The sequence below is a fragment of the Pristis pectinata genome, chromosome 4 (assembly GCF_009764475.1).
Source record: "Pristis pectinata isolate sPriPec2 chromosome 4, sPriPec2.1.pri, whole genome shotgun sequence".
In the NCBI taxonomy this organism is placed as follows: Eukaryota; Metazoa; Chordata; class Chondrichthyes; order Rhinopristiformes; family Pristidae; genus Pristis; species Pristis pectinata.
Genome location: NC_067408.1, coordinates 95,264,190 through 95,292,139, shown reverse-complemented (window position 1 = coordinate 95,292,139; position 27,950 = coordinate 95,264,190). Strand labels below are relative to the sequence as shown.

General features: G+C 38.7%; 1 protein-coding gene across 1 annotated transcript in view; it reads right to left on the bottom strand.

Moving 5' to 3' along the window:
- The window catches only part of LOC127569669 (ATPase MORC2-like), a 42,968-nt gene extending 18,285 nt beyond the window's left edge, over window positions 1–24,683 (bottom strand). Inside the window, exons 1-14 of the mRNA XM_052014470.1 lie at window positions 24,600–24,683; window positions 24,451–24,504; window positions 20,404–20,438; window positions 17,557–17,625; window positions 16,779–16,869; window positions 16,098–16,206; window positions 14,216–14,375; window positions 13,623–13,734; window positions 12,959–13,084; window positions 12,380–12,459; window positions 11,564–11,640; window positions 10,375–10,466; window positions 3,048–3,191; window positions 2,658–2,812 (exon numbers count right to left, since the gene is read on the bottom strand). Of these exons, the coding sequence (XP_051870430.1) occupies window positions 2,658–2,812; window positions 3,048–3,191; window positions 10,375–10,466; window positions 11,564–11,640; window positions 12,380–12,459; window positions 12,959–13,084; window positions 13,623–13,734; window positions 14,216–14,375; window positions 16,098–16,206; window positions 16,779–16,869; window positions 17,557–17,625; window positions 20,404–20,438; window positions 24,451–24,504; window positions 24,600–24,664 (1,369 nt within the window). The 5' untranslated portion in view covers window positions 24,665–24,683. The remainder of the gene's footprint in view (window positions 1–2,657; window positions 2,813–3,047; window positions 3,192–10,374; window positions 10,467–11,563; window positions 11,641–12,379; window positions 12,460–12,958; window positions 13,085–13,622; window positions 13,735–14,215; window positions 14,376–16,097; window positions 16,207–16,778; window positions 16,870–17,556; window positions 17,626–20,403; window positions 20,439–24,450; window positions 24,505–24,599) is intronic.
- Window positions 24,684–27,950: the final 3,267 nt, after the last annotated feature.

Genomic DNA, 27,950 nt, shown 5'->3' with positions numbered 1-27,950 from the left:
CTCTTGACCTCATAATCTACCTCGTGATGACCTTGCACCCTATTGTCTACCTGCACTGCACTTTCTCTGCAGCTGTTACACCTTATTATGTATTCTGTTATTGTTTTACCTTGTACTACCTAAATGCACTGTGTAATGAATTGATCTCTATGAACAGTATGCAAGCCAAGCTTTTCACTGTACCTCAGTGCATGTGACGATAATAAACCAATTCTAATTCCAAGCAGTTAGTGCTGCTTCCTCACAGCTGCAGCGACCTGGGTTAGATATAGATCTTGCGTGCTGTCTGCAGTTTGCATGTTCCCTCTGTGATCATATGGATTGGCTCCAGGTGTACTAATTTGCTCCTCCACCCCAAAAATGTGCAGGTAAATTAATTAGCTACTATAAATTACCCAGTAGAATCAAAGGGGATGTGTGAAAATGAATGAGCTGCAGGGATTTGTGGGAGTAAGGGGGGAATTAGATTGGTGGGGTTTTTCTGCTGGGAGCTAGCATGGATCCAATGAGCTTAATGGCTTTCCGATACTTTATTACAACACAGAAGGAGGACAGAAACAAAATATTTATTCAAAGTCTTCATCATTTCCTTATTTCTCATTCTTAACTTTTTGTTACATCTCCTAGGGATCAACATTTACCTGAGCTTCTCTCTTCCTTTTCATATACCTGTAGTAGCTGTTGCTGTTTTTATATTTGTTAGCTTACTCTATATACTTTCTCCCTTTTTGTTCATCCTTCACTGATTTTTAAACTTTCCCTATCTTCTGACTTCCGACTAATCTTTCCAGCACTGTACAACTTTTCTTCAATTTGATACCATCCATAACTTAAGTTTGCCAGAGATGAATCAACCTTCTTGAAAAGTCTACAATAGCTCAATGGGATATATCTTTATGGAGAACTATGAAATATCTCTGTAAACGTGTACCGCTGCTTTTCCATTGTCCTATTTTCGGAAACTATTTCCCCAGTTCAATTTAGCCAAATTTGCCTTCATACTTATACAGCTATCATTAGGTTTAAGACAGTAGTTTCAGACCAATATTTCTCACCCTCAAACTGAATATGAAGGTCTATTATGATCACCTTTCCCCAGAGTATCCCTTTCTCTGTGATCATTAATTAATCCATCTCATTAAAAATGATCAGATCTAAAAAAGGTCTTCCTCGGTTGGTTCCGCAATGTGTTGTGCCAAGAGACTGCACCAAATGCACCCAATTTTAAAGAAAATTATAGTTGCCCACGATCACCACAGTATGTTTTTTGCAGGCCCTCATTAACTCTTGATTTATATTCTATCATACTATGCAGCATTTGAATTCTTTCTGTTTGTTTTTCCCAAAGCGATTCTACATTTTGATCTTCTGAGCCGAGATTATTTCTCACCTCGGTACTGTACTCATCCTTTATCCAGAGGCTACTCTAATCTCTTTTCTTTCAGAGTATTGTTTCAAAATCCCAATACCCCAGAGTTCCCATACTTGGTCACTTGAAATCACATCCGTGGAATTGCTACTAGATCATACTCATTTATTTCTACTTGTGCCATCAATCATGCATCTTATGAATGTTGCACGCATTCAGATAGCCTTTAATTTTGTATTTTTGCCCATTTTTCCTGCTCTACTTGAAGGTAGACTCTAAAGTCTCAATGTTCTGTTTCTCCCCGTCACAATGTGGTTATCATTACTCCTTTTCCTACCTTACACAGCTGTCCTGCCTGGAACAGGTTTCTCTGCTGCCAGAAGCACCCTGCTGTCCCCCAGTCCCCTCCCTTTGTGGAGCATGTATTTATTCCTTGTCAGCATTTCCCAGAGGATGGAAAAATGTTGCTTGCATTGTGGTGTGATCCTGTGAGAGTTGCTCCCGATGATCAGATCTGTGAAGCTATGAACTAGCAGTGTGAGAAATTTGACTTTGACGCCCATTGCTAGTGAAGCAGACTAATGTTACAACAGGTGCCCCTATGTACTTTTTTTTAAACTGGTGAGGAAGTGAAGGGTTAAGAATTGCAACCATACCTATAACTGACAAACAAAATATATATATATGCATTTATATTTCTTTAGCAAGGACTAGCAAGCTGCTGACCCACTAGTTAGGTCGGAATGTTAAGTATGTTAACTGCCTTTGTTTCCGGTAACGAACCATTCCGATATGTCAGATGGTGGCGATACTGAGTGTAATTAACATCGAGGTGAAGACTTGGTCTGAACAATGAAGGGTAATACCTGCCTTTGAAAGCCTTGATTACAACTCAATTATACTAAGACAAAAGGTGTGATAGCTGTCTCGGGATCTCTATAGCTTGACTGAAACTCGCGGCGCCGTTTGCATGGGATGTGCGTGACAATTCCTGTATAAATGTCTGTCTGCCCTTTGTTCGGGGAGAACTCGGGAAGCGACTCTTAGTGAGTGCTGAAGAGAATTCTCCTAGCGGTACACTGCTAATAAAGGTATTTGTTCGAATCGAGCTTGGGGCACTGTGTTATTTACAGCGGACAGAAAGGGAAAATTGATTTCGGGACGACACTGGTAGTAGCAAAATTTGTGACTTCTGTCAGAGCTTTTCAAAACAAAATAAGGCAGATCATAAACATTTTACAGAGCATAGAAGATTCTTTTTATAGATAATGTAGCATTTTTTTCTTACCAAGGCCAAGGTCCTTCCAGTACTGAAGCAAAAATTGACCCATAATTCTAAGCAGATTGTGATATTCCCTGGCATCTGCAAAGTCTTGTTTATTATGAGTAGGCTCCATCATCACACTGGGCACATTGACAACACCCACAACACCACCACAAGAGCTGAGAAAATAATTATGAAGCAAATGTCTTATCAGAATGCAAGCACAGCTGAGCACTCAACTAAATGCAAGGTACAACTGCTAAAAAAAAACCTGACCAACATTTCTAAATAGATCAATAGATCAGTTTCTCATTTAAAAACAACAACCATCATTCTTGTTTCAAAACCTTAAAGTATTTTTAAATAGATATTTCTGGTAATATTCTAGGACAATCAGCATTCTTTGTAACATACCTCAACGTGCGATTCAGCTGTACTCCGATTTTTTTATACATTTTGATTAGGCGGCTGTTGTTGTAAATAAACATTCCATCGCAGTTTCTTTTCTCTATGTTCACTCCGAAAATAAAAGTCAGATTATTTGTTTTTTTCAGTGCTCTATAAATAAAAGTCAGTGGAGGTTGTTATATGTAGGTCACTTCACATCGTGAGCTGCTTACACCGTCTTAGAAAATGATCAGTCCAAAGAGACTTTCTATATTCTTTATTGAACTGTCACTATCAACCTATTAAGCTCCATACATGGAGACAGAGAGAAAAATAATTGGAAGAGAATAACTTCCTTCCTCTTCTTAGCAGTCCCTCAGGATTGATGATGACTTCCTTCTACTCTTTTATAGGTTCTGAGATGGCTAATAAGGCCAATGTGGGAACTACAGACCCTTCCACAAATGGGGCAGGGACTGGCTGATGGGCAGGCAGGTCAGTAGCTTGTGAGGTGCTATGTTCCCTCTGCTCCTTATGCTGGGTTCCTGTGTGCTTTCAATGCATGGCCTCAAGGTTTCCAATACCATCTTGAATAGTTCTTCGTCACTTTGAGTGGTTAGCTTTTCCCAGTTCTTCTACAAGGAAGCTTTGAGCACACCTTTGAAAAAAAGTTTCCATCACTCTTGTAATCTCCTGCCACAACTGAGCTTGGAATAGGGTGTCTGTTTCGGGAGTCCAATGTCATGCATGTGAAAGACAAGACTTGGCAGTGTACCTCACTGATAATAACTAGGGGACCCTCACTGCTGGGGATGTTAGCCTGGGAGAGGACACTGACACCTAGGGTAACTAGAATCCAGAATTTTCCAGAATCAGGTTTATTATCACTGACCTACATAACGTGAAATTTGTTGTTTTGCAGCAAAAGTACAGTGCAAAGTCATAAAATTATTATAAATTACAAAATAAACAAACTGTGCAAAACAAAATGAGGTAGTGTTCATGGGACTTCCAGAAACATGATAGCGGATGGGAAGAAGCTGTTTCTGAATTGTTGAGTGTGGGTCTTCAGGCTCCCGTACCTCCTCCCTGATGGTAATAACGAGAAGAGGGCATGTCCTAGATAGTGAGGTAAGATACTGAGAAAGAAATGAAGCAGAGCACAGCTAGGCCAAGGGATCAACCTAAGAAGGTCGTACAGACATCGAGAGTCTTGGGTGGCTGAGGAAGATGAATTAGAAGTGAGTATGGTGATCAGACTAATGCAGTGTTCTCTGGAAGTTATACATCGTATGAGTGCTAAGTTCAAATTGCCGAGAACAGTAGTTTATTCTTCCAAACATGAAGGACTGCCATTACATTTCCCTTTTGAATGCTAGCTGTTCACAGTTTTATTACATTTTAAATTAAAAAATTCTTTTTATACATTAAGCTTGACCACTCACCAGCTCTCAGACGGTACCTCTTCCCTTGACCAAAACTTTCAAATATTATAGTAAGACATTGATTCAATTGGGGTGGAGTCTGAGGAGAAACTTTCCACATCAAGGGTTGTCATTGACCTACATTAAAAGTTTTCACTTTGGGCCTATTTACCTGATTCTGACTCAGATCTGAATTATGACCTCCTCATAGCATGACCTCTAATGCAACCCATATTAGGTTTACTACTGGTACTTTGCTGATCTGATTCTTCAGCCCAGCTTATTTCTGCTTTGATTTCGATAGTTAAGACGTGATCTATATTTGGAAACTTAACCTCCTCACTGCCAAACATTTTAACTAAATGCATGTGAGGACCAGCTATTTATACAACTCTTCCAGAAAATCATTTCCCATTGGGCAGAAGACACAAAGCCTGAAAGCACGTACTACCAGGCTCAAGGACGGCTTCTATCCCGCTGTTATAAGACTATTGAATGGTTCCCTAGTACGATAAGATGGACTCTTGACCTCACGATCTACCTTGTTATGACCTTGCACCTTATTGTCTACCTGCACTGCACTTTCTCTGTAGCTGTTACACTTTATTCTGCATTCTGTTATTGTTTTACCTTGTACTACCTCAATGCACTGTGTAATTAATTGATCTGTATGAATGGTAAAAAAGACAAGTTTTTCACTGTACCTTGGCACATGTGACAATAATAAACCAATTCCAACCAATTCCAATTGTAGTAATAGTTTCTCACTCCTCCGTTCTGGTTCAATTTCAGTCTTCATTCTCTGACTCTGCTCCTACCACAAGTTTTGTTTCTTTCTCTTATACTATATGCACTAAATTTGGCTCCAACATTGAGAACTGTGTTGGAAGCTATCTTTTGAGAAACAGCTCAATTGGTGTTTTCCCAGTAATAGTGTAAGGAGTGTTTCAATGAGTTATCAGAATATTTACAAGATGGTTATCTAATGATAACTGATTTTTTTTTCATATTTGGACCTAGCATTTATCTTACACTTCTGACAACACAGAAGGAGACTATTCAGCTCATCAAGTCCACGCCAGCTCCCAGGGCAGTAATACCCCCTCCTTATTTCCCCGCACCCCTGCAATATATTCTCTCTAACACTTGCCTATCAACTCCCCTGTTGATCCTCTTTACCATTAAACTACAGCCAGGGGTAATTTGCAGTAACCAGTTAATCTACCACCATATCCTTTTGATAAAACAGAAGCACCCGGAAGAAACCCGTGGTCAGGATCAAACTACCATGCTGCCCTGCAAATTTTCTTGAATTGTGATGTGCATTTAACGGCTCCAGTAGCAGCAGGGTGATATGTAGAATTTTGTTTTTTTTAGAGTCATAGAGTCATACAGTATGGAAAAAGGCCCCTCCACCCAACTCACCCATGCTGACAAAGATGCCCATCTAAGCTAGTCCCATTTGCCTGCATTTGACCAAAGTCCCTCTAAACCTTTATGATCCATGTAACTGTCCAAGTGTCTTAAATATTGTTACTTTATCTGCCTCAGCCAGTTGCTCTAGCAGTTTTTTCCATACATGCACCACCGTCTGCCTGAAGTTGCCCCTCAGGTCCCTTTTAAATATTCCCCCTCTCACCTTAAACTTATGCCCTCTAGTTTTTGATTCTGTTTCCCTGGGAAGAAGACTGTGTGAATTCACTCTATCTATGCCCTTCATGATTTTATGCACTTCTATAAGGGCAGCCCTCAGCTCCAATGAATAAAATCCTAGCTCGCCCAACCTCTCCCTATAACTCAGGCCCTTGAGTCCTGGCAACATTCTCGTAAATTTTCTTTGCATTCTTTCCAGGTTAATGACGTCTTTCCCATAACAGGGTAACCAAAAATGCACACTATACTTCACGTGTGGCCTTCCCAATGTCTTGTACAATTTTTACTTATGAATTGTGCACATTATTTTTAATAAAACAGAGGTCAGTTATCTGACAAATTGTACCAGAAGTACGTAAGAGGAAACTCTGCAAGCTATCTAGTTAATCAATTCATGGAAACATTTCTACTTACTTTGAATATCTACAATGATACTACAATTGCTACCTTTCTAATTTTGCAAAATCTATGTGTATGGATTTGTCATACTCTTGCAAGTCATTTCCAAGGGTGCAAGGGAACTGATATCAACATTTTGCCTAGTAACTGGCATGTGGCACATGCTCTTACTATTTCCTCCATGTCCTTCCTTAATCCAGTCTAGCATAGCTTGGTATCATAGAACATTACAGCACAGTAGAGGCCCTTCGGCTCACAATGTTGTGCCGACATTTTATCCTGCTCTAAGATCTATCTAACCCTTCCCTCCCACATAGCCCATTTCTCTATCATTCACGTGTCTATCTAAGAGTCTCTTAAATGTCCCTAATGTATCTGCCCCCACAACCTCTGCCGCAGTGTGTTCCATGCACCCACCACTCTGTGTAAAAAACTTACCCCTGACATCCCCCTTATATCTTCCTACAATCACCTTAAAGTTATGTCCCCTCGTGTTAGCCATTGTCACCCTGGGAAAAAGTCTCCGACTGTCCACTCGATCTATGCCTCCCATCATTTTGTAGACCTCTATCAAGTCACCTCTCATCCTCCTCCTCTCCAAAGAGGAAAGCCCTAGCTCACTCAGCCTATCCTCATAAGACATGCTCTCCAATCTAGGCAACATCCTGGTAAATCTCCTCTGCACCCTCTCTAAAGCTTCCACATCCTTCCTATAATGAGGCGACCAGAACTGAACACAATACTCCAAGTGTGGTCTGACCAGAGTTCTACAGAGCTGCAACATCACCTTGCGGCTCTTGAGCTCAATAGCCCGACTAATGAAGGCCAACACACCATATCGATTATGCAAATCTCTTAGCAATTGACTTGTACTTCCCAGGAATCATTTCTCTGGCTCCTCACATGATGCATCCTTTATCAAACTTGTTGTGATAAAAAGTGAATATCCTTATCCAAATCTGATACATGAACCAACCTACCATTGGCTAAGCTAGAATGTGGTTTGCTTGCCCTGCCAACATTATCTGTAGCAAAAGGAAACTCTCCAAATATGAGAAATAAAACACTTCTCTACTGTGTGTACTGAGGCTGGTAAACTTGGCATAGCTTCAGGATTGCTACAGTCTGCTGATCTTCTGTACTGAATGCCACAGATATAGGCAGACAACATTAAGGTCTACCTCTGTATTTGTGCTGCAGCTCGTATGAAAACTGGTCATTTTAGATTCAGAAAAGCTATCAAGGGCTTATGATTGTGCAGATATATATGGAACATCCAAACCATGGAAACAACAGTGTCAATGCTTCTCGCTCTACCTGGGCAATGCTTGGCTCACTAGCCTTGAGGGTTCTACATCCAAATGCTATAGGTTTACAAAAACTTAGAAGTGCATCACACCTAGTTTAATTGACAAATTATAATGAATGAATGTTGTACTCCTTACAAACCAACTTCCAGTTTGCACAATTTGAACACTTTGTCACAATCACTCATCCTGTTCCATGAACCATCTGTTCTCAAGAGCTCATTCCATAGATGTAACAACTTTTTTTGTGAATTTGTGAATTTATTGTAATAATTCACTGAACCGCAAAAAGGTTTAGGCTTCTAAGGAATTCTTGCGAGTGGGCATGGTTTAGATTTCCTCGGTTGGATGCAGACCATCCTTCTCAGCTCTGTAACGCAAGTATTCTGAAACATTTCATTTTGATGCAGCCTGTCATGATGTGGTAACATTTACAGTAGCAGAGGCAAGGTGATGTCCTGTTGCAGCACTTTGGACAGAATTTGGCACAGAACTGTCTGTTCTTTAAAGGCAGAATATGAAGTTGCAATGGCGCCTGAACCCTGATTATCACACCTTGGGAAAGCTGCCTATATTCCCTGTAACTTCTCTCATTGTCCCATGTTAGCTATCAAATTATCATTTTCTATAACTATTTTATTTGAGTTGTACCTGTAAACCTGGTCTACCAGTGCCTGTGAGCTGTAGACTTCTTGGACCCTCTCAAGGCCACTGATGTAGTGGTCTGTTTGGGCAGGACCAGTGCGTGAGTGACTCCTCGATCCCTATATTACCCAATGCCATGATTCTCTCAAAAATGTCTATGGTGAGTCAATCCATGTCCTTGATCACTGGAGCATACTCCTGGCCCATAACTACAGCAGGGAACCAGACCCATCTATCTCCACTAGTAACCCAATCTCATCTGTAGTTTATGGTACAAAGAAACTTACCAATGTCTGATTTGCCTCCCGCTCAACCACAGAAAAGATATCGTGATCCCCCACTTGCATATGGATATATTGCTCTGTGTTCTCCACATTAATTTTTGCCCTCAGGAACATCTCCAGTTGCTCTATTTACAAGCAAGTGGCTTCGATCACTTGTACCTCACAAACTCACTGATACAACTGCTACATCTACCACCTGCCAGCTCTTTAGTGTTGCTGCTTATTAAGGCATATAATTGAGATACAGCTATCAACATAACATACTTTCCTGAAAGCAGTAAACTCTCAATTAACATCAGTGTCAGGTACAACAATACAAAGAAAAGTCACACCACATAGCACACTTAGTTTTAAAAATACCCTTATTTACACTATACACTATGAACACAGCCATCTTGGAATGGCAATCCAACTACAATAAATCCTTCCACTTGCCACTCTGCCTAATCCATTCCCAGGCTCTGCTCTGCTGGCCTGAAAATAAAATTATTGTTTTTTATTAAATTTAGAAAATAAAGAGCATCATAGGTCCCTCAGTCTCTGAATTGCAAATTTCAATGTGCACACATGGAAGTCAGATATGAGATGATCCATGAGGCAGACATCACTGGCAGTTACCGAATGGACCGCCTGCTAGAGGCGAGTGAAATTTGACCTAATATCTCAAAAAATAAGAGAAAAACTTTGAGAGAAGAATATTTTGAGAGATGGTCATTGGTCCTATATATATTTATATCTTTTAAATCAAATATTAACAACAGATATTTCAATTTAAATGTTCAATTTTAAATTATTATAGTTCATACAATAGAAGATTCCTTTTAAGCCAATGCTGAAATTCCAAATTGCATTTGTTGCAGGTAGTGGCCAGCAGAGGTGGATGATTTTAATAGGGATGAGCACACCATTTTTTCTTTTAGTAAATGAATAAGATTAAAGATACAGCAGACATCAATATATTTTGTTGACCAACAAAGCATTCACAAAACATCGAAGTTCCAATTTCATTGCACAAAGTACACACAGGAATTCTCTTCTCATGGATGACACTAAGTCAGTCATTTCAGGCTATTATATTCAGATTTTTGACATATAACAGAAGAAATGAAAAAAATAGTTTTTGCATCGCTACATCTTAATCAAGCAAAGATAACTTAGATGCACATTTTCAAACTAAAATGTAGAAAACATTGTTCTGAATTAAGGTGCAAGACACGTTCAGAGGTCCATATTTTACACACAATACCATGGTGCAGTACTCCATCAACATTTAAAAACCATTAGGTAGTACTTTCCAATGGCACAGCTGGTGGAGTAGCTGCTTCACAGGTCTAGTGACCTGGGTTCAACCCTGACCTCTAGGGCTGTTTGCACGTTCGCACATCCCAAAAATATATGGGTTGATAGGTTAATTGGTCACCATAGATTGCTCCTGGTGTGTAGATGAGTGATAGAGCTGTGGTGGGGGTTGGGGGGGGGGGTGGGGGAGTGAGGAATTGACAGGCATGTGGGGAGAATAAATAAAATAGGTCAGGGTAGGATTAGCGCCCAATGGTTGGCATAGGCTCGTTGGGCTGAAGCTATTGGGCTGACACTATTATTTAGAAAGTAGACTTACAACAACATTGCAAAATACTATTACCTCAGTTTTTCTTGATACAGTTTCTTCTTTCTATCTACATCACTTTGTGATTCTGATAACTTAGTAAGAGCATTGGCAAGTTTAAGTCTATTCTGGAAAGGAATAGCATTAGAAATTAAAAGAAATGAAATCTCATTGTAAGCAAGTCTACAACCTTTCTACACTTCGTCAACATGGATTCAAAATAATTCAATTCTGTGCATAAGCTTTCTTTGAATGGATGGTCTTAACAAAAAGCTAACACAAAATATCTATTTTATACATATTCAGAATTCAAATGCTTCTATTTTTAAATTACCTTCAAAATATGACATTTCAGTTAAATTTTAATGTGCACTTACCCTGATTCACTGAAAAATGTGCAATGAAAAGCCTGTACCATTTCAGCCCAGGACTGGTCTTTGTTATCTTCAAGGTGAGGGGTCTTGATGTCATCCAAGAGGTTGTAGGGAAAAGACATACTGTCCAGTCCTAGTGCAGCATACAGGCCATCCCTAGGTTACGAACATCCGACTTAAGGATACACCTACATACAAGTGAGCTCCCATAATAGGCCAGATCAGTGGGGGCGTTCAAGGAGGAGATAGATAGATATCTAAATAGTCAGGATATCAAGGGATATGGGGATAAGGCCGGTAATTGGGATTAGAATAGTTTTTTTTTTCTTCTTCTTCCCCCATTCCCCATTTCTCATTTCTATTTCCCTTTCCTTGGAGCAGACTCGATGGGCCGAATGGCCTGCTTCTGCTCCCTTGTCTTGTGATCTTGTGAATATTATTACATTCAAAAGTCTGGCATATGTACATAAGTTCTTTCCTACGAACAGCAGAGCTAGTTTCCCCTCTCACTACACTTTTAGCACTTGTTCTTTCTTATCAGTTGTACATACTTTTGATGCCGTTCATTATAATATAGTGGAGGTATGGCTACAATATTGAGTGAATTTTGTGTATTTTCCAACTCATGGACAAAATTGACTTTTGGACATCCATTAAAATGGGACCTATTTGTTACCCAAGGATGGCCTGTACATTTTGCCTTATTTTAGTGGGATCCTTTACAGAGACATTTAAAGCCTATAATCAACATACTACCAGCATCTTTGAATAAAATCCATAAGTCTGGATTGCTATTATGCTGATACAGATCTTTTTGCAAAGAACACTTATATCTAACAATTATTGATTACCTGTGCTTCCAAACTATTGTCACAGATCATTTCTAACTCCCTCATTTGGAATTTTGCTTCCTGCATCTTTTCCTCTGCTGGAAATATAAAATATAAAGTTAGTTTAAGATTCTTGTATCATTGACCTAATACCTAAATCACTACAAGTAATCCATTTTTAGTATTAATACACGTTTGAATTAGGTCAATTGATAGATTGTTCACTATCAGTGTAAGTCATGTCTCTGTGTTTCAGCAGTGTAATCAAAGAAAATGCATATGGTATTGATTACAAGACAAATGTAAAATGTAGTTGGCAGACTAATGAACATCCGATGAGTTCTAGCTGCAAAAAAAAAATTAAGGAGCAGATGTCATCCTTTTCCAATGTATATCTAATGTTATTGAAATCAGTTTTAATAGAATTCTGCAATTTTACATTTAAGTTAAAAACAAGGTCTAATGAAAACATATTTAAAATTCTGTGCTTGCACAATGCCAGCAAAATTCAGGAAAGAAAGACACCTGACAACTCAGTGAATAACTGCACCCTATGTCTTCATATTAAATATAAGACCATATTTCAAAGTATATAGTTACCTAAAACTAATCTACTGGAATGTATAGTTGGAAGTAACAAGTATAAAATTTGATCTTTCAGTCCAACTTAAAAACTGTTCATTTATAGGTCACAGTGATGAAACTAAATAAAGATTGATGAATAATGTCATTCATTTGATAGCAATTTGCCTCACCTGAATATCTCGCACTCTCATTAAAAGGGAGAATCTGTGATGTTTACTGATGGAATTACTCTGTATAAGTATTAATCCATACCTACTTTGACAGCAAGTTCTGCCTCCTTTACTTCTCTCAAAGCACGTATTTTGAACCCTCTGGAAAAATAAGTGTACTTCCTGCAGAGATAGTAGTGAATGTCAATTTAATATTAAGTCACTTTTTCAACAATAGCTGCTCCTAATTTTTATGGGATGTTAATTCTAATGAAGGCCTACTGTGAATATATACAACCATACATCCCACTTACAGAACATTTCATCATCTCATAAAAACTACTGGTTGCTGGTTCATTATATGACTTTGAATACTTTACAAATATTTACAATAATGGAATATATGTTTAATATAGCATAATATAGAAACATAATACATACATAAAATGAAGGGAATTAAGGAAAACATGCCAGAAACTGATCAGTGATAATTATATATTTTTTTCCTATTAGGCTAGATAGAAGTTTTAAATGATTATCAAATCAAAATATCTTCTATTTCTCAATATGAAAAAGAAAAGCTGCAATTTGTCCTTGCAAAATAATATGCTGTAGAATTTCAAAAAGTTGAACTTTAAAAAAGCTCCAACATTTGGTCATTGGCAAATTACTTTTTTTTTACCTGGGCCGATACAAGGAGAAGAAGAGAGGTTTAGCACGAACCCTCTGTCCCTGGATAAAAATCTTCATGCGTGGGTCAATATACAATATTGTAGTATAGGCTCTAAAGGAATAGCGTTCAGGTTGGCTGTAAAGTGACAATGTGGAAATAGCACACAATCTTTGATTTACAGTATTGTAGTGTAATCAAAATCAGAAAACTCAAGTATAACTTCATCATTATTTGAAATACTGTGCATTTCAATTGACATTTATAAAGAATCTACTCAAAAGAGCATGAATTTATTTACAGTATTGTAACTATGCACATATATGTAAAATATGAAGAATTGCAAAGTGCACTGCAATTTTGTATGTTTATACATATTTGGCATCCTTAACATTATAAAATGAGTATAATTATAGTAATTTTGCAACTACTATTATTAATCATTAACTGGATTAATTGCTCAACAATAATGCCCAAAGTTCATGACATTTCTATGGTAACTTATCAAGAAGGCAAGTAATAAGCCTTCTCAACATTTTTTTTCAAACAGCAACTGGAAGATCTCAAGTGGTATTTCAAATTATTTCCTCACACAACTGTATCCCAAGTACTATCTTGAACTAGAAGCAATAATGATAAAACTCTAGCCTTAACAGCCACTCAATATAAAACTTACATTTCATTTCTGACCAGTCCTGTCAGCAAAATATCAGAAGGATCTGTTTCAATATCCAGTTCTGGTTCTCCGTCATCATTCAGTTTTAAGTTGTAGATAATTACCAGTGTACCTATTAAGAAAACATAAATAATACTTCATATTGTGCAAAGATTGTGAAGCATGATGCAGACAATGTCACAGATGTGCTACTGAAATGAGCATTTTAATATGAAATGAAAGTGTTCAAAACTTATGGGCTTTACTGTAATAACTTATGAGATTCATAGTTCAAAGTGGCTTCAGGTGTTGGATTATGAGGCAATAAAATGTTTGCTGGATTTTCATCGAAATCATATCTCAAAAACAGAAACTCCACCACTGATGCATTACCTCTTAAAGATTTCTTTTAAAAAAAGTTCTAACAATAATAATTCATTAATTATGAGAAGACCACTGAATATTCAGTTGATCTTCTGAAATAACCTGGGACATCAGTTTTGTTTTAGATTGTGAACTTCCAAGTTCATTATTTTTCATATTTGATTCATTATTAAAACAAACAGTACTGTATGAACATAATATGTTTCCACTTATTTTTTCTTATTTCTTACCACTTGATCCTGTAATTTTATGAAACTGTTGCATTACATCAAACTCTGTGTTGAATGGGGAATATTTATAAATCAGTGTCATTTCAAGGGAAAATTTTTGGTCATCAGTTTTTATGGATTCCTGAGTTCCAACATACCAGGATGGCACTGGTACAATCACCTAGAGAACAAAATCCAAACCCAGCTATTAGGAATATTTTAAAAAGCAAAATTCTGAATACTTTTCTCAGTAAAACCCAAGCTTTCCATTCTGTTTCTTTCTTACACCAAAACATCTCTTCACATGCTAACAATGCATTTTATCTCATTGTTGTTTGGGATGTCCACATTCTTTCCAATACCAAATATATTATTTTATTTTGCTTCATTACAACAGAATAGTGCTAACAGTTTAGAGCCATACATTAGATAATCCAGTTACAATATGGTTACTTTCAATACAAATCATTTGGGAAAATCCTAGACCTTGAATCCTAATATTGCAAACATGCTCCACATAATATTATAGCAGAAGCAACATGAGAGGACAGATTACATTTAGTTAGTTCTTGTTAGATGCAGGGTCATTAACACAAAGCCTTGGGCCAAAAATTGCTGTCAGTGGCTCACCTCCCACACTTGCCCAAGATATACAGAAAATCTTCCCACTTATTTTTTCGTGGATCCCTGGGTGAAAACTTGCTTAAAAAAACTCTAGATCTTAAAATGGTGAGCTGTATATGACAGCATGACCTTATGACTTGTAGTGGGGTGGTGGGAAGAGGGGGAGGAGTTCAGGACACAGGAAACAAGCCTCACTGATGAATTACCTGATAAAAACCTGACAGCTGAGTGCTTTCCCCAGCTAATCTGCCAACCTGATACATATCACTGAATTTTCTGACTCTGACCAGCCCCACCAATGTCTCTAATGTGAAATCTCTACTGACCCACCTTCCTCCACACCCACCATCTCTTTTGACCCTAAATTTCCCTGGGAATAACTACAAATGACCTGTCTCAAGCCTCAGCCTCTCCAATTGCCCTCCATTTCCCTACGAACTACTATCAATGGCATTGTCCTCTTCCTCTAGACACCATGTATGATATTCTATTGTAGCTTGACGCCAAAGGTCTACCAGTCTGACAGGTGGCCAGCCTCTCAATCATCTGGCTATAGCTGAAAAGCAAAGGCTATATTCCAATTGAGCAAAATAAATTTGGCAAGACTTGAGAGAACCTGCTGTTCGAAGTTTCCCAAACACTGGCCAAAATGGCCATATAGTAAGGGAGGAACTTTGTCTACTGCAAAGAAAGTATCTTTATTGCTTTGACATTCCTAAGTATGGTAGATTGTACTTACTGAAACTACACTGCTGCCTGAATAGTGTTCATTAGCTGTTTCACATGCCTGAACATAAGTAGAAGAAACAGGATTATGTTTTTCAGCCCCTCCTGTCTTCCCTGCCTTTCAATAAATTGGTGGCTAATTTGTAACCTCAGCCACACTTTCTTGCACCAAACTCTTGTTTACCTCTTATTAACATCTCTTGATTCCCTTAATACGCAAAACCTTAACAACCTCAGAGATGAGGCCTCTATACCCCTCTTGGGTTGAAGAATATTTCACCCATTAATTAGTCAATCACTAATGCATGGCCAACCCCTTACTTTGACACTATAACCCCTAGTTCTAAACATTTCAACCTAGAGAAACATGATAAGGCTCATTTCCTCACCAAGCCCCATTTATACTTTACTTGGCCGAGCAGGTACAATTCATAAAGAAATCTATCATTCTAAGGTGGTATTCTACTCAATTTACATTCCTCTGCATCAAGGATGAATCTCTTTCTGGAAAAATAACTAAAGACACGTGAAAATAAAATTCTCTTTCCTTTACCTCATCAATACCTTCTCTCTCATAAAATGTTCGAGATATGAGGATGCAGGTCATGGTATTGTTTTTTTTGGTAAATAGAATGAAATCTGTACCAATTCTCATTGCCCCTCTGCAAGAAAGTAGCAACAATTAGATCTACAGCGTTGCCTGATTGTGACCAACACAGTTACATTATTTGCTTCCGATTATATAGAACACCACCAGTTAATAGAATAACTACAACTTACTTGACCAGCAAATTCACAAACTTAATAAGCTCTCCAGAAGCTCAGTAGGCTAGTAGTGATAGGTGATGTCGTGTACATGGTTCAGTGGAGAACACTTATAATGAATTCTGAACTGAGAAGATTGAGTGGGATTTAAAAAATACTCCAAAGAATGATCCGAAGAGTTAATGAATAACTAAAATATATAGATTGTTTTATTTTGCGGACATGATGTAGATAAGTAGTACCCATTTCTGGGGGTGGAGGGGTGATGGAAGTGGGTAATGATTACCCATTTATTTTGCATTTTGACAATGAAGGTTTGGAGAATAAATTCCATACAGCTCCATCTATGGATTCCAGGTTTGTCCTGCAGGCTTATCAGATTCCCTACTTGTTTTCATACTAAGTATGCTGGCAATCCACAGTTCTCAGCTGGAACCTAGCAAAGGACAAAGATGTCCTAGAAACTCACGACTTCAATCCATTTCCATATTGGCCACTGAATGGGGAACCTGATGTCCTCTTCACAGATTTTCCTAAATGAATAATGTCAGCTGCTTCATCTATAAATTGAAGAACAATCGTTATAATTCCACTTTCAAGAGTTTAATATCTAATAGTTTATATGAAGCCACATGTTCTATATTTTATAATTCAAAAATGTACTTTATTCATAAATATATAGTAAATGCAATATTTTTCTACATTTATTGTACCATCAATTCAAAACATCCCTTATATTATATGAAAGTAATGTTCCCCCCTTAAACAATGTACCCATGAAGCGTAAGGAAGCTAGCCCATGTTCAGTGGCGGCAAGGCCTTAGTGACTGCACCGAGCTTCTGTACCCCTGAACCTTGGGATGTGCAGCAGTACATTTCCTTACGATGGAAGACCAACAAGTCCAAAGTGCATCTTTCACCAAATTAATGATCTTCCTGCAGCAGCTGATGTTTCTCTCAATAGGTATCCCTAGGAACAGCTCCTGTTATGCACCATATATATTCTATAATAAAAAAGCAGTTACAACCAGGACACTTGGTTTTGATAGTTCTTCTCTTTTCAGTTACTAGCTTTATCTTTTTATGTTATTACATGAGTGCAGCATCTCCATTTCTGCTTAACTTCCCATCCAGTAGTTTACAGTGCATACAAGGTTTCCAAAGCAACAGTGATAATCATGAAAATGCTGAAGGAAATTTCCAGGGTTACTGATAACACTGAGACAAGCCATTCTGGATGTACTTACTGGGATCCATGCCAACTCCATCATCCAGGAAGCACAACATAAGGCCCCCTTTCAATTGTTCATTCATTTCTGAAACATGAATTGTGAATCAAATTGATTGTTGTTTACCAGCGTTCTGACTTCCACATTTCCCTGAAGTACTGTTAAAATGACTTATTGAAATGCAAATTTTTTCACATAGCACAATGTTTATGTACGTTACAAAAAGGAATTGAATCCAAAGTGCAACTGCAATGTGCAATCAGGCCCTTTGCATATCATGCCATTTGAAAATTTGTTCCAGGTCCTCAATGCTGCATTTCCTGCAACAGTGACTACACCTAAAAAAGTACCAAGCACTTCATTGGCTATAGAACTGTTTGGTACATCCTGGAAAGAAGGTAAAAGGTACAATAAAAATCCTTTTTTTCCCTCACCTCTTACCCAACCCAACCACTCCTCACTCCACCCCAACATAAGAGATGTACAAACGGAGGCTTAAGGTAGTTGTGAGATGGTATAGAACCAAAAATATATACAAGTTTTACAGTGTGATTGGCTGTCAAGGTAATGTAGTTAATGTGAGTTTAATTTATTGGTAAATAATTCAATGACAAATGACAGGACTTTCACATGCCATGAGATTCTGTTTCTTTCATTAAAAACATTACTATCTTAAAAAAGCATATAAACAAAAGCAAAGTAAGATCACCATTTCAGATAGGTGATATTTATGATTTCCCTCAAAATGGTTGATTTGTATGAAATGATTATCTATGTTGCTATAGTGTGGCAATATGCCTTCCAGCTCCACATTCCCAATGTTACTTTTTTGATGTCACACTTTCTCCCACTAATTTGCGTTACACAGTCACAACTGACAAAGATTTCCTTGCAGATTATGGGGAAGAAATTAGACACAGCTACTCATGTTTATGCTCCAATGTGACCAATTTTGGGTTGTAATTTCTCACACATGATCTTCATCAAGGAAGAAACATATGTGGTAGGCAGCTTAATTGAGCAAGTCAGGGCTGCAGCACCTATTCTATGGGCCCACCATTAACTGGTTCCAAATCCACACTTGCAGGCCTGACCATTAAGTGGCATAGACCCAAGACCCAATTTCATCGGGTCTTTTGCAGCTCACAGCAAACAGCAGATCATTCTACCCGACTGTAATTTTCTATTCCGCAACACAGGAGAAAATTGAGTGTTGTGTTAAGTGAACCGCCAATTCACTCTGAGCTACTTTTGTGCCACTGTTAGAAACCAATATCGTCCCAGATGTAATATGCCCATATATTCAACTTGCTCAGGAACGTTTCTGCCAACCCTCAACATAATCAAAGCAAAATATATTTACCTAAATAGTTATCTCACTGAAAATTATACAAGGCAAAATTTTATTCTGGGGTGAATATTCCATATGCACTGTCACTTCGCACCAGTTGTAATGTACTGTGATTGCTGCTGCAAAAAGCTAATTTTCAAACCCTTTATACCCTGTGTATGTATGCCTATGACAACAATGAACTTGAACCAGTTTCAGGTGTTGCACAAATTTCTCCAACTATGTATTCAGCATTTTAACACCAGGTTCAATATAAATTCCATAAATTTTGGCATTCTACAAATACATCATGTTGTACAAGCCCATCTTCATCTTAGCTGTGCTGTCATCTAGCGTACAAATAACCACATTCTGTGAGCTTCAGAGCATCTAACACACAGGGGCTGGGGTATATTAAGTAGGCACAAAGGAGAATATTGGTCATGCTTTAAAAACACGCATGTTGGGATCCCAATGTTTATTGACAATTGTCAAAAGGATTGAAAGAGGTAATTACAGGAGACCAAGTTCCATGTAGCAAGAGAATAAAAATTATACCCTCTAATTACGAGGGGACAGAAATCTAGGCTTAGAAGGGAGTAAAGGGAGTGGCCAAATGACAGGACAGTTCTAGGTGGAGGTGAACAATGCTCCAGAGAATCGTCTCTTCACTGCGTCAATTGGTCATTTTGATGCAAGTCCAGTAAACAAAGTGATGTCAAAAGTTGGAGATGACCACTTTGGGAGCTGCAGTTCAAAGCTGAAGACCAAAGAACACTGCCTAAGGAGAACAGGCTGGGCTGGAACTTAACATGACAGATAGAAGTCAATGTCACTAAGTGTGAGGAAGTAGAGTATAGTTAAAAATCAACAATAATTATAAGGCATTTATTTATTAGTCACATGTGCATCGAAACACAAAGTGAAATACGCCTTTTTGTGTTACTGAGAATGTGCTGAGGGCAGCCCGCAAGTGTTACCACTCTTTCGGCGCCAACATACCATGCCTGCGACTCCTAACCTGAACGTCTGTGGAATGTGGGAGGAAACCGGAGCACCCGGAGGAAACCCACGCAGACACGGGGCGAACGTACAAACTCCTTACAGACAGCAGTGGAATTGAACCTGGGTCGTTGGCGCTGTAATAGTGTTACGCTAACCACTACACTACCATGTCACTTCATATTCTGATTGCAAGTGAGCTCATGCAACAAAAGAAGCAAGTTGGGAATGGAAGTTCACAGAGTTTTAAAAAAAGCTGCTTGGTTCACAAGCCCGCAAATAAAAAAAAAACTAATGAAATGGTATTCATATATGCTTTAAAACCCTAAGGTAGAACAACAAGCCCATATAAAATCTTTAGGCCCAAAAGCACTGAGGTCATTTGGAGATCCAGAATTAGTTCAACCATTTCATTTTCTGTTTTTATCTAAATAGAATCAGCAAGGGCACATGTAAAGTACCTCGCAGAAGGACACCAATTTCTGCAATTAATTTTAAGTATAAATTTCACTACTTTTTATGTTACAACTCACCAGTGTAAATATTCAATTGTGTTGCTCTGGCATCTCTGCAAATAGACAAAATTGTTTCTATTATATTGTTCAAATTTTCCTTAAGAAACAAAGTCATTAATCAATTATAAGATTTATTTCAATCATAAAATGTAAAAGAAATGAATAACATGTAATATCCCTGAAATCTAGGGGATGAAACTGGTCGTTGTCTTAGCATATTTGCAGCTCACAGCAAACAGCAGCCCATTCTACCCAACTGTAATTTTCTATTCCGCAACACAGGAGAAAATTGAGTGTTGTGTTAAGTGAACTGCCAATTCACTCTGAGCTACTTTTGTGCCACTGTTAGAAACCTATATCATCCCAGATGTAATATGCCCATATATTCAACTTGCTCAGGAATGTTTCTGCCAATCCTCAACATAATCAAAGCAAAATATATTTACCTAAATAGTTATCTCACTGAAAATTATATAAGGCAAAATTTTGAAAATGATTGGCTCTTCATGCCTGCCAATTCAACTTTGCAAAGAAATACTGAAAGCCACTTTATTTTGAATTTGTATTCTATTCATCATTCTAGTTCACTACAGCTGCATTCAGATATGAGCTTGTAGAAACAACTATTCTCAGTAGAATCACTAGACCTAGTTAACTTATCTTCCCACTGGGCATTTTGCAGCTGCCTAGTCCTAATGCTGAGGGAGGGAAACGGAAGTGGGTGACATAGAAGCAGAGGGGGATGGAATGCTTGGGAAAATGAGCGTAGGTCAGCATCAGTTCAAGCTTGGGAATAATTACGGCAATCAGTGTCATATAGAGGTTACATCACTGAAGGAAGCCATTCAGTGCATCGTATCTAGACCAAAGAAATTCATGACCACAGTTTTTAATTTTTCTTGCACCCGGACCTAAGGTGCAGGATCAAAGTTTAGCTAATGGTTAGATACTCAGGCAAAATATTTTAAGCTTTGCATATTTTGTACTTAGCATACTAGTAATAATCTTGAAGCAGTTTTCATGAACCTATATATGACTTGGTAAAACTGCGGTGACTATTCACATATTCTGTGGGTCTTATGGATGGCTTTGATTTTTCAGATTTCTCTTAAATACTTTTCTCTCTTTTTCATGGATCTGTTGTTTAACCATCAATCAATTGCCACTTTCATCGAAGAAAAGTGCGCAAAAAACAGGAGCGACAGTCAGCCATCCGGCCTTTTGAGCTTGCTTTGCTGTTTGTCATGTTCAAGGTTTATCTTCTACCTATCATTTTCCAGCACAATCCTCATATCCCTTGATGCCCTGAATATCCAGAAATCCATAAATCTCTTCTTTAAATCATCTCAATGATGGAGCCTCCAGAGTCCTCTGTGGTAGAGAATTCCAAAGATTCACCAAGCTCTGCCTGAAGAAATGTTTCCTCATTTCCATCCTAATCAGCCTAACCTTGTTCTTAAACTGGGTCCTAGACTCCTCAGTCAAGGGAAAATCCTCCCTGCATTTAGCAAGTGAACCTCTTTAACAATTTTCTGACCTTTGATAAGACATCTTCTCCATTATTCTGAACTCTTAGCCAAATATAGTTCTTTTCTACCCAATCTCTCCTCATACAGCAAACCCTCCATCCCTGGAACCAGCCTGATGAATCTTCACTGCACTCTTCCTATGGCAATTGTATCCATTCTCAGGTAAGGAAATGAAAACTGTACACAATACTACAAGGGTGGTCTGAATATGGCCCTATACAATTGCTATAAGACTTCCTTACTCCTATAATTAAATCCTCTCATAGTAAGGGCTAACATACCATTTTCCCTCCCAACTGCCTGCTGCACCTGTATGTTGATCATCAGTGAGGTGTACAAGCATACTTAGGTCACTTCAAACATCAATACCACACAATCTCTCACCATTTAAGAAATACATTTTTTTTGTCATGTCCATCAAAGGAGATGACTTCACATTTTTTCATACTATATTCAATCTGCCACATCATTTTAAGAACATGGCAAATGTGAAATTGTCCATTTCCCCGAAGCATCTTTACATCCTCCTCTACATTCAAAATTCAACCTAGTTTAGTCTCATCAGTAAATTTGAAAATATATTTAGTCCTCTTAGCCAAATTTTTGATACAGAATCGTGAATAGCTGGGGCCTAAGCACCAATTGCTATGGTAACCCACTAATCATAGTCTGCTAACCTGAGAAGAGTCTATTTTTTCCCACATTTGACATTTTGTTCAATAACCAATTCTCTATCCACTTCAGTACATTACCCCTGGTTCCATGTGCTCCATCTCTGTTGACCAACCTCGTGTGTGGGACTTCATTGAAAGCCTTCCAAAAATCCAACTACACATCCTCTTGTTTCCCTTTAACTACTCTATTAGTCACTTCCTCAAAGATCAGTCGAACACAATTTTCAATCATACATCCATGTTGACTCTGCTCAATCCTATTTTTCTTTTCAAAATGTTCTGTTGTTATATCTTTCATCATTTTCCCTACCAGTGATATTAGCTAAAAGGTCAGTGGTTCCCCATTTTCTCTTTCCCTCCTTTCTTAAATAGTGGGATCACATTTGCTACCTTCCAATCCATAAGAACAATTCCAGAATCTTTCGATCCTGGAAGAAGACAACCAGGTCATCTACCATCTTTAAAGCCCCCTCCTTCAGAACTCCAGGTTGTAAACCATCACAGTTTATAACTCGTTCTCTTTTTTCCCCTCATGTGTGTGCCTCCTTCATTGTGATGGCCCTTCTTACAAAGTGTTCATCTGCATTAGCTTTCATTTTTAAGAGTATTATTGAAATATTAAAAATTTTGCTTCAAAAGAAATGGATAATGCTTGACCTGCTGAGTGTTCTGATTTTTTTTCATATTTCCAACCTCTTCAGAATTTAATTTTTCACCAGTGTTGCTACAGCTGAAATTAACTAATTATAATATTCATCCAATGAGTTTCATTTTGTCTCTGCAGCATTTGCTATCTATCCAACAATCTTGAAAGGAAAAATAATTAGAGAAATCACAGAAACACAGAATGCCTCAGGTCCATAATTTATGGTAAAAGGGATACAAATAATGGCCACTGCTTTGATGCTATGCTGACTAATGTGGCTGGAATGGAAAATGAAGGCTGAAAATATAAATGACTTCCGGGCAGACATAACCAGTATATAGTGGAGACACAAGAGACTGCAGATGCTGGAATCTGGAGCAACAAACAATCTGCTGGAGGAACTCATTGGGTCAAGTAGCATCTGTGGGGGAAAGGAAATGTTGACATTTCAGGTCGAAACCCTGCATCAGGACAGCCAGAATACATTCTAATAGAACATTTGAAAGATATTAAGTCTTTCACTTGTTACAAATAAAAAAAATGAGATTATGTTTCTGAATACTTGACCTAGGACGGAGTCATGGCCCAACCATTTTCAGCTGCATCATCAATAACTTGCTTTCCATCAAAAAGTCAGAAGCAGGATATTTGCTGATGATTGCACAATGTTCCATTTGCAACTTCTCTGCAAATGAAGCAGCCCATTTCTGTTTGCAGCAGGACTAAGATAATATTCAGTGATGGGCTGACATTCATACCACAAAGCGTCAGGCAATGACCATCTCCAATGAGATAGAGCCTAACATTCAAACCACAAGGCATAAGACTATAAGACATAGGAACAGAATTCGGCCCATCAAGTCTGCTCCACAACATTAACATTCAAAGGCATTACCATCAACATCCTGGAGGTTGCCATTGACGAAAACCTCAACTGGATGAGCTCCATAAACACTATGTTGACAAGAGCAAATCAGAGGCTGGGTATTCCATGGCCAGTGATTCACCTCTTGATACGCCAAAGCCATTCCAACATTTACAAGGCACGAATCAGGAATGTGATAAAATAATCTGCACTTGCCTAGATGTAGAGGCTTGAAATAACATAATTAAAATGGCAAATTTTGCTATCTTAAACTTCATTTATCTGCACTATTTGAATTAATATCAGATATTAATTTCATTAGGTTCTTACCAGCAACATTCATCACTATACCTTGCATTATCCACTAATTCTGCCAATGCTCCAAAGAGGAATTCATGAGTGGTTCTGTAAACAATTATTTTAAAGAGTGACTAAACCAAAAAAATGAAACAAAGATACACAAATGTGTATATAATTGTAAATTACTCAGTCATACTTACGAGTTTGCATGAAGGTAGTCGCAAGTGAGCTGAGCTCTTGATAGCTCATGATATTTGTCTGCCATTTTGATCCTCACTTTCTTATCCTTTCTCTGTATCTTCCAGAATTGTATCAGCAGCTAAAGTTGTAGAGTCCTAAAATCTGCTAGCTAAATTCTGTAAACAAATTTAAAACCTCAGCTGAAAGAACTCAACAGAATCTGGACCAATTTAGTTTCCATTTGAAATTGGGAGTCAAAAGATTCCAAGTGGTCAATACGATTCAGGCTTCTGACAAGTTGCCCAGCATCTGCTTGTGTCCAGTCAATTCCTTCAGTCCATCTGGAAAATAAGTAAAGGTTAAATGCACTGAATACAGTGATAACCAGGTCACAGTACATGTCGGCTACAGTAATGAAGACATATATCCATGATAGCTGTTCTTTTCAGCTATTCACCGGTGCTTTGACACTGAAGTGTAACCAACAGTGTGGAAAGCAATCAGCTATGTACAATCCACCATGATCTGCCCAGATATAATCTGACCAATTAAGGGTTTTAGACTCTGCCTACATCAACAAGAAAAGGATAACTGAATAACACTGACATCAAGCCACTTCCCCTCAGCAGCTGCCCACTTGACAACACTCGGCAAAGGGTTCCACTAAAATTATCCAGCTGGGCACAATAACTGAATAGCACAGGAGAGGTAAAATTTGCTGAGTGAACTGCAGAAACCATGTGGATGGAAATTCATCTCAGGCGGTGCTGCAATACTAATGGCATTGGCTCCATGTCCTTTGTTTAATGCCAGGGGAACATATGGAACTAAATGTCAGGTGTGCACGGTGTATGGCCAATTTGATAGCTGCCGTTTGGCACCACCACCTGAGACAATTTTCTGTTTATTCTAGCATTAATGAACAGAAGAGCAACAAGATCATGGGGATACTGTCACCAAATTTCTCTCCAATCTGATACAGTATATTCAAATAACTCACACTGGCTCAAAATTCTGGAATTGTCTGATTCCATTTTCAGCTTGTACTAACGGTACCAATTTTTATTTGGATTTTACACAGCTCTCAGGATGAGCACAGTGCACCCAAAGAAAGTGTAAGTGCACCATAATCATTTTTTTCCGGATGCCATCTTCGCCTTAACCTGTGACCTTCAATCAATTAAAGGTCAGTCATATCTCCACCTCAAAAGAGCACCAAACCAACCACAAATCAAGGAGGATCCACCAAAATTAATTAATTAATTCTAAACAATTGTGGGATAAGACGTTGCAAACAGAAATCTTGTTTTGCAAATTTGTTATTAATGTAATTACGAGGGGGAAACTCACTGCCTCTTTCACAGGTACATATACCCAAATTAAATATGGGAATGGAATGCAAAAATGTCCCCTATGAATTCCTTATTTTCGCGGCGCACGCCGATAGTTTACTCGCGTCCCAAACTCTGCTCTCACTCACCTCCGGCTGCATCAGACGCGCACCCTTGGTGCGATAGCGCGCACACCCACCCCGCCCTAGAGGCGGGAGCGCGGCTGCAGCTTGAGCCGCGCTGACGTGTGGGGGGGGGTGGGTATTGATGCCTGGCAGCACCCCTCACCTTGTGGAAAGGGTCAGCAATACCCCACTTGCCTGATCGTCATCTCAGTGTTTAAGCATAAACAATTGTTGCAAGGGGAACCAAACTGGTGTCTCATTTTGCTTCACTGGGAGATATATTCCTTTCAGACATGTATTTGGAGTCTGCAATGCGTGTGTGCTGCAGAGCAACTCCACAGATCAAGGAATTGTTAAGGTGTACCGTGTCATTTTGTGCGAAAGGAATACTCTGTTAACGGGCACCAAGGAGCACAGATATTTAATCTTGGAGTAAAAATAGAAAATACTGGAAACACTTAACAAGCGAGGCAGCACGATCTGATTTATGACCCACTGTTTAAAGCATTTTCTGCTTTCATTTCCGATTTCCTGCATCTTAGATATTTTTGATTTTAATTAGTTTTGAATTTGGAGGTCTGCCCGAAAGCCGGGGACCAAAATGTGTGCTGGCATTTCCATGCACAAGTCATGCCTGAGTCCAAAGTCCTGTGAGTGTGTGAAATGACATCAGACACTACATATCATTTGACATCAGGAACACCAAATTCTCCCAGGCACATAGGAACATTGAAGCAGGTCTTAGCCAGGAGATTGCAGTGGGCTTCTTCATTTATTAAAGAATTCCATTCTACCTGTGGTGAAAAGGTAAACTAGTTATGCACCATACACATTCCAACTGCATCCAACAGCTTGTGGCTGTAACAGAATTGGGAGAGATTATGGGTTTAACTGGCAGGAAGGATATCAAAGTTTGAGCCTAAGGAGTGATTGAGTAGTTCAGAAGCTGCAGAGTAGTCTGGCAAAAACAGAAAATGCTGAAAACACACAGGTCAGGCAGCATCTTTTGAAAGAGCAACAGATTTAGTGTTTCAGATTCATACTCATCATCAGAATTAGGAAAAGTTGGATACCAATCATGATTTAAATTGCAGAGAAGGCAGCCAGGTGGAGAGAACAAAAGCAATGTCTATGATAGGGCAGAGACCAAGAAAAACTGAATGATGCAAGTGATATTGGTGAGGCTGCACTTGGAGTACTGTCTACAGTTTTGGTTACCCTGTTACAGGAAAGACGTGGCTAAACAAGAAAGAGTGCAGCAAAGATTTACGAGTTTGTTGCCAGGACTAGACAGCCTGAGTTTTAGGGAGAGGGTTGGCCAGGCTAGGTCTTTATTCCTTGGAATGCAGGAGAATGAGGTGTGACCTTATAGAAATGTTTAAAGTTATGAGAAGCATAGATAAGGCAACAGTCTTTCCCCAAGGGTAGGGGAGTACAAAGCCAGGGGGCATAGATTTAGGGTGAGAGGGGAAAGATTTAAAAGGGACCTGAGGGGCAGCTTCTTCACACAGAAGGTGGTTAGTATATGGAATGAGCTGCCAGAGGAAGTGGTTGAGGCAGTTACAATAGCATCGTTTAAGAAGTTCTTGGATGGGTACATGCGGGGAGTGGGGCTTCGAGGGATTTGGGCTGAACGCAGGAAATTAGGACTAGCTGGGTGGGCATGGACTCATTGGGCCGAAGGGCCTGTATCTGTGCTGTATTGCTCTATGACTCTATGGTGGTTCTGGCTGAAAGAGGGTGGGCCCACGACCATTTGTGTCTCTCAGTCTCTCTAGAGCTCCATCCTTTCAGAGACCATTGTTCTCTCCAACCCTCCACTTTCTCCGCAAATTTAAACATGCTTGATTTCTAACTTTTCCTAGCTCTGATTAAAGGTCATTGATCTAAAACGTTTCTGCTTCTTTCATCACAG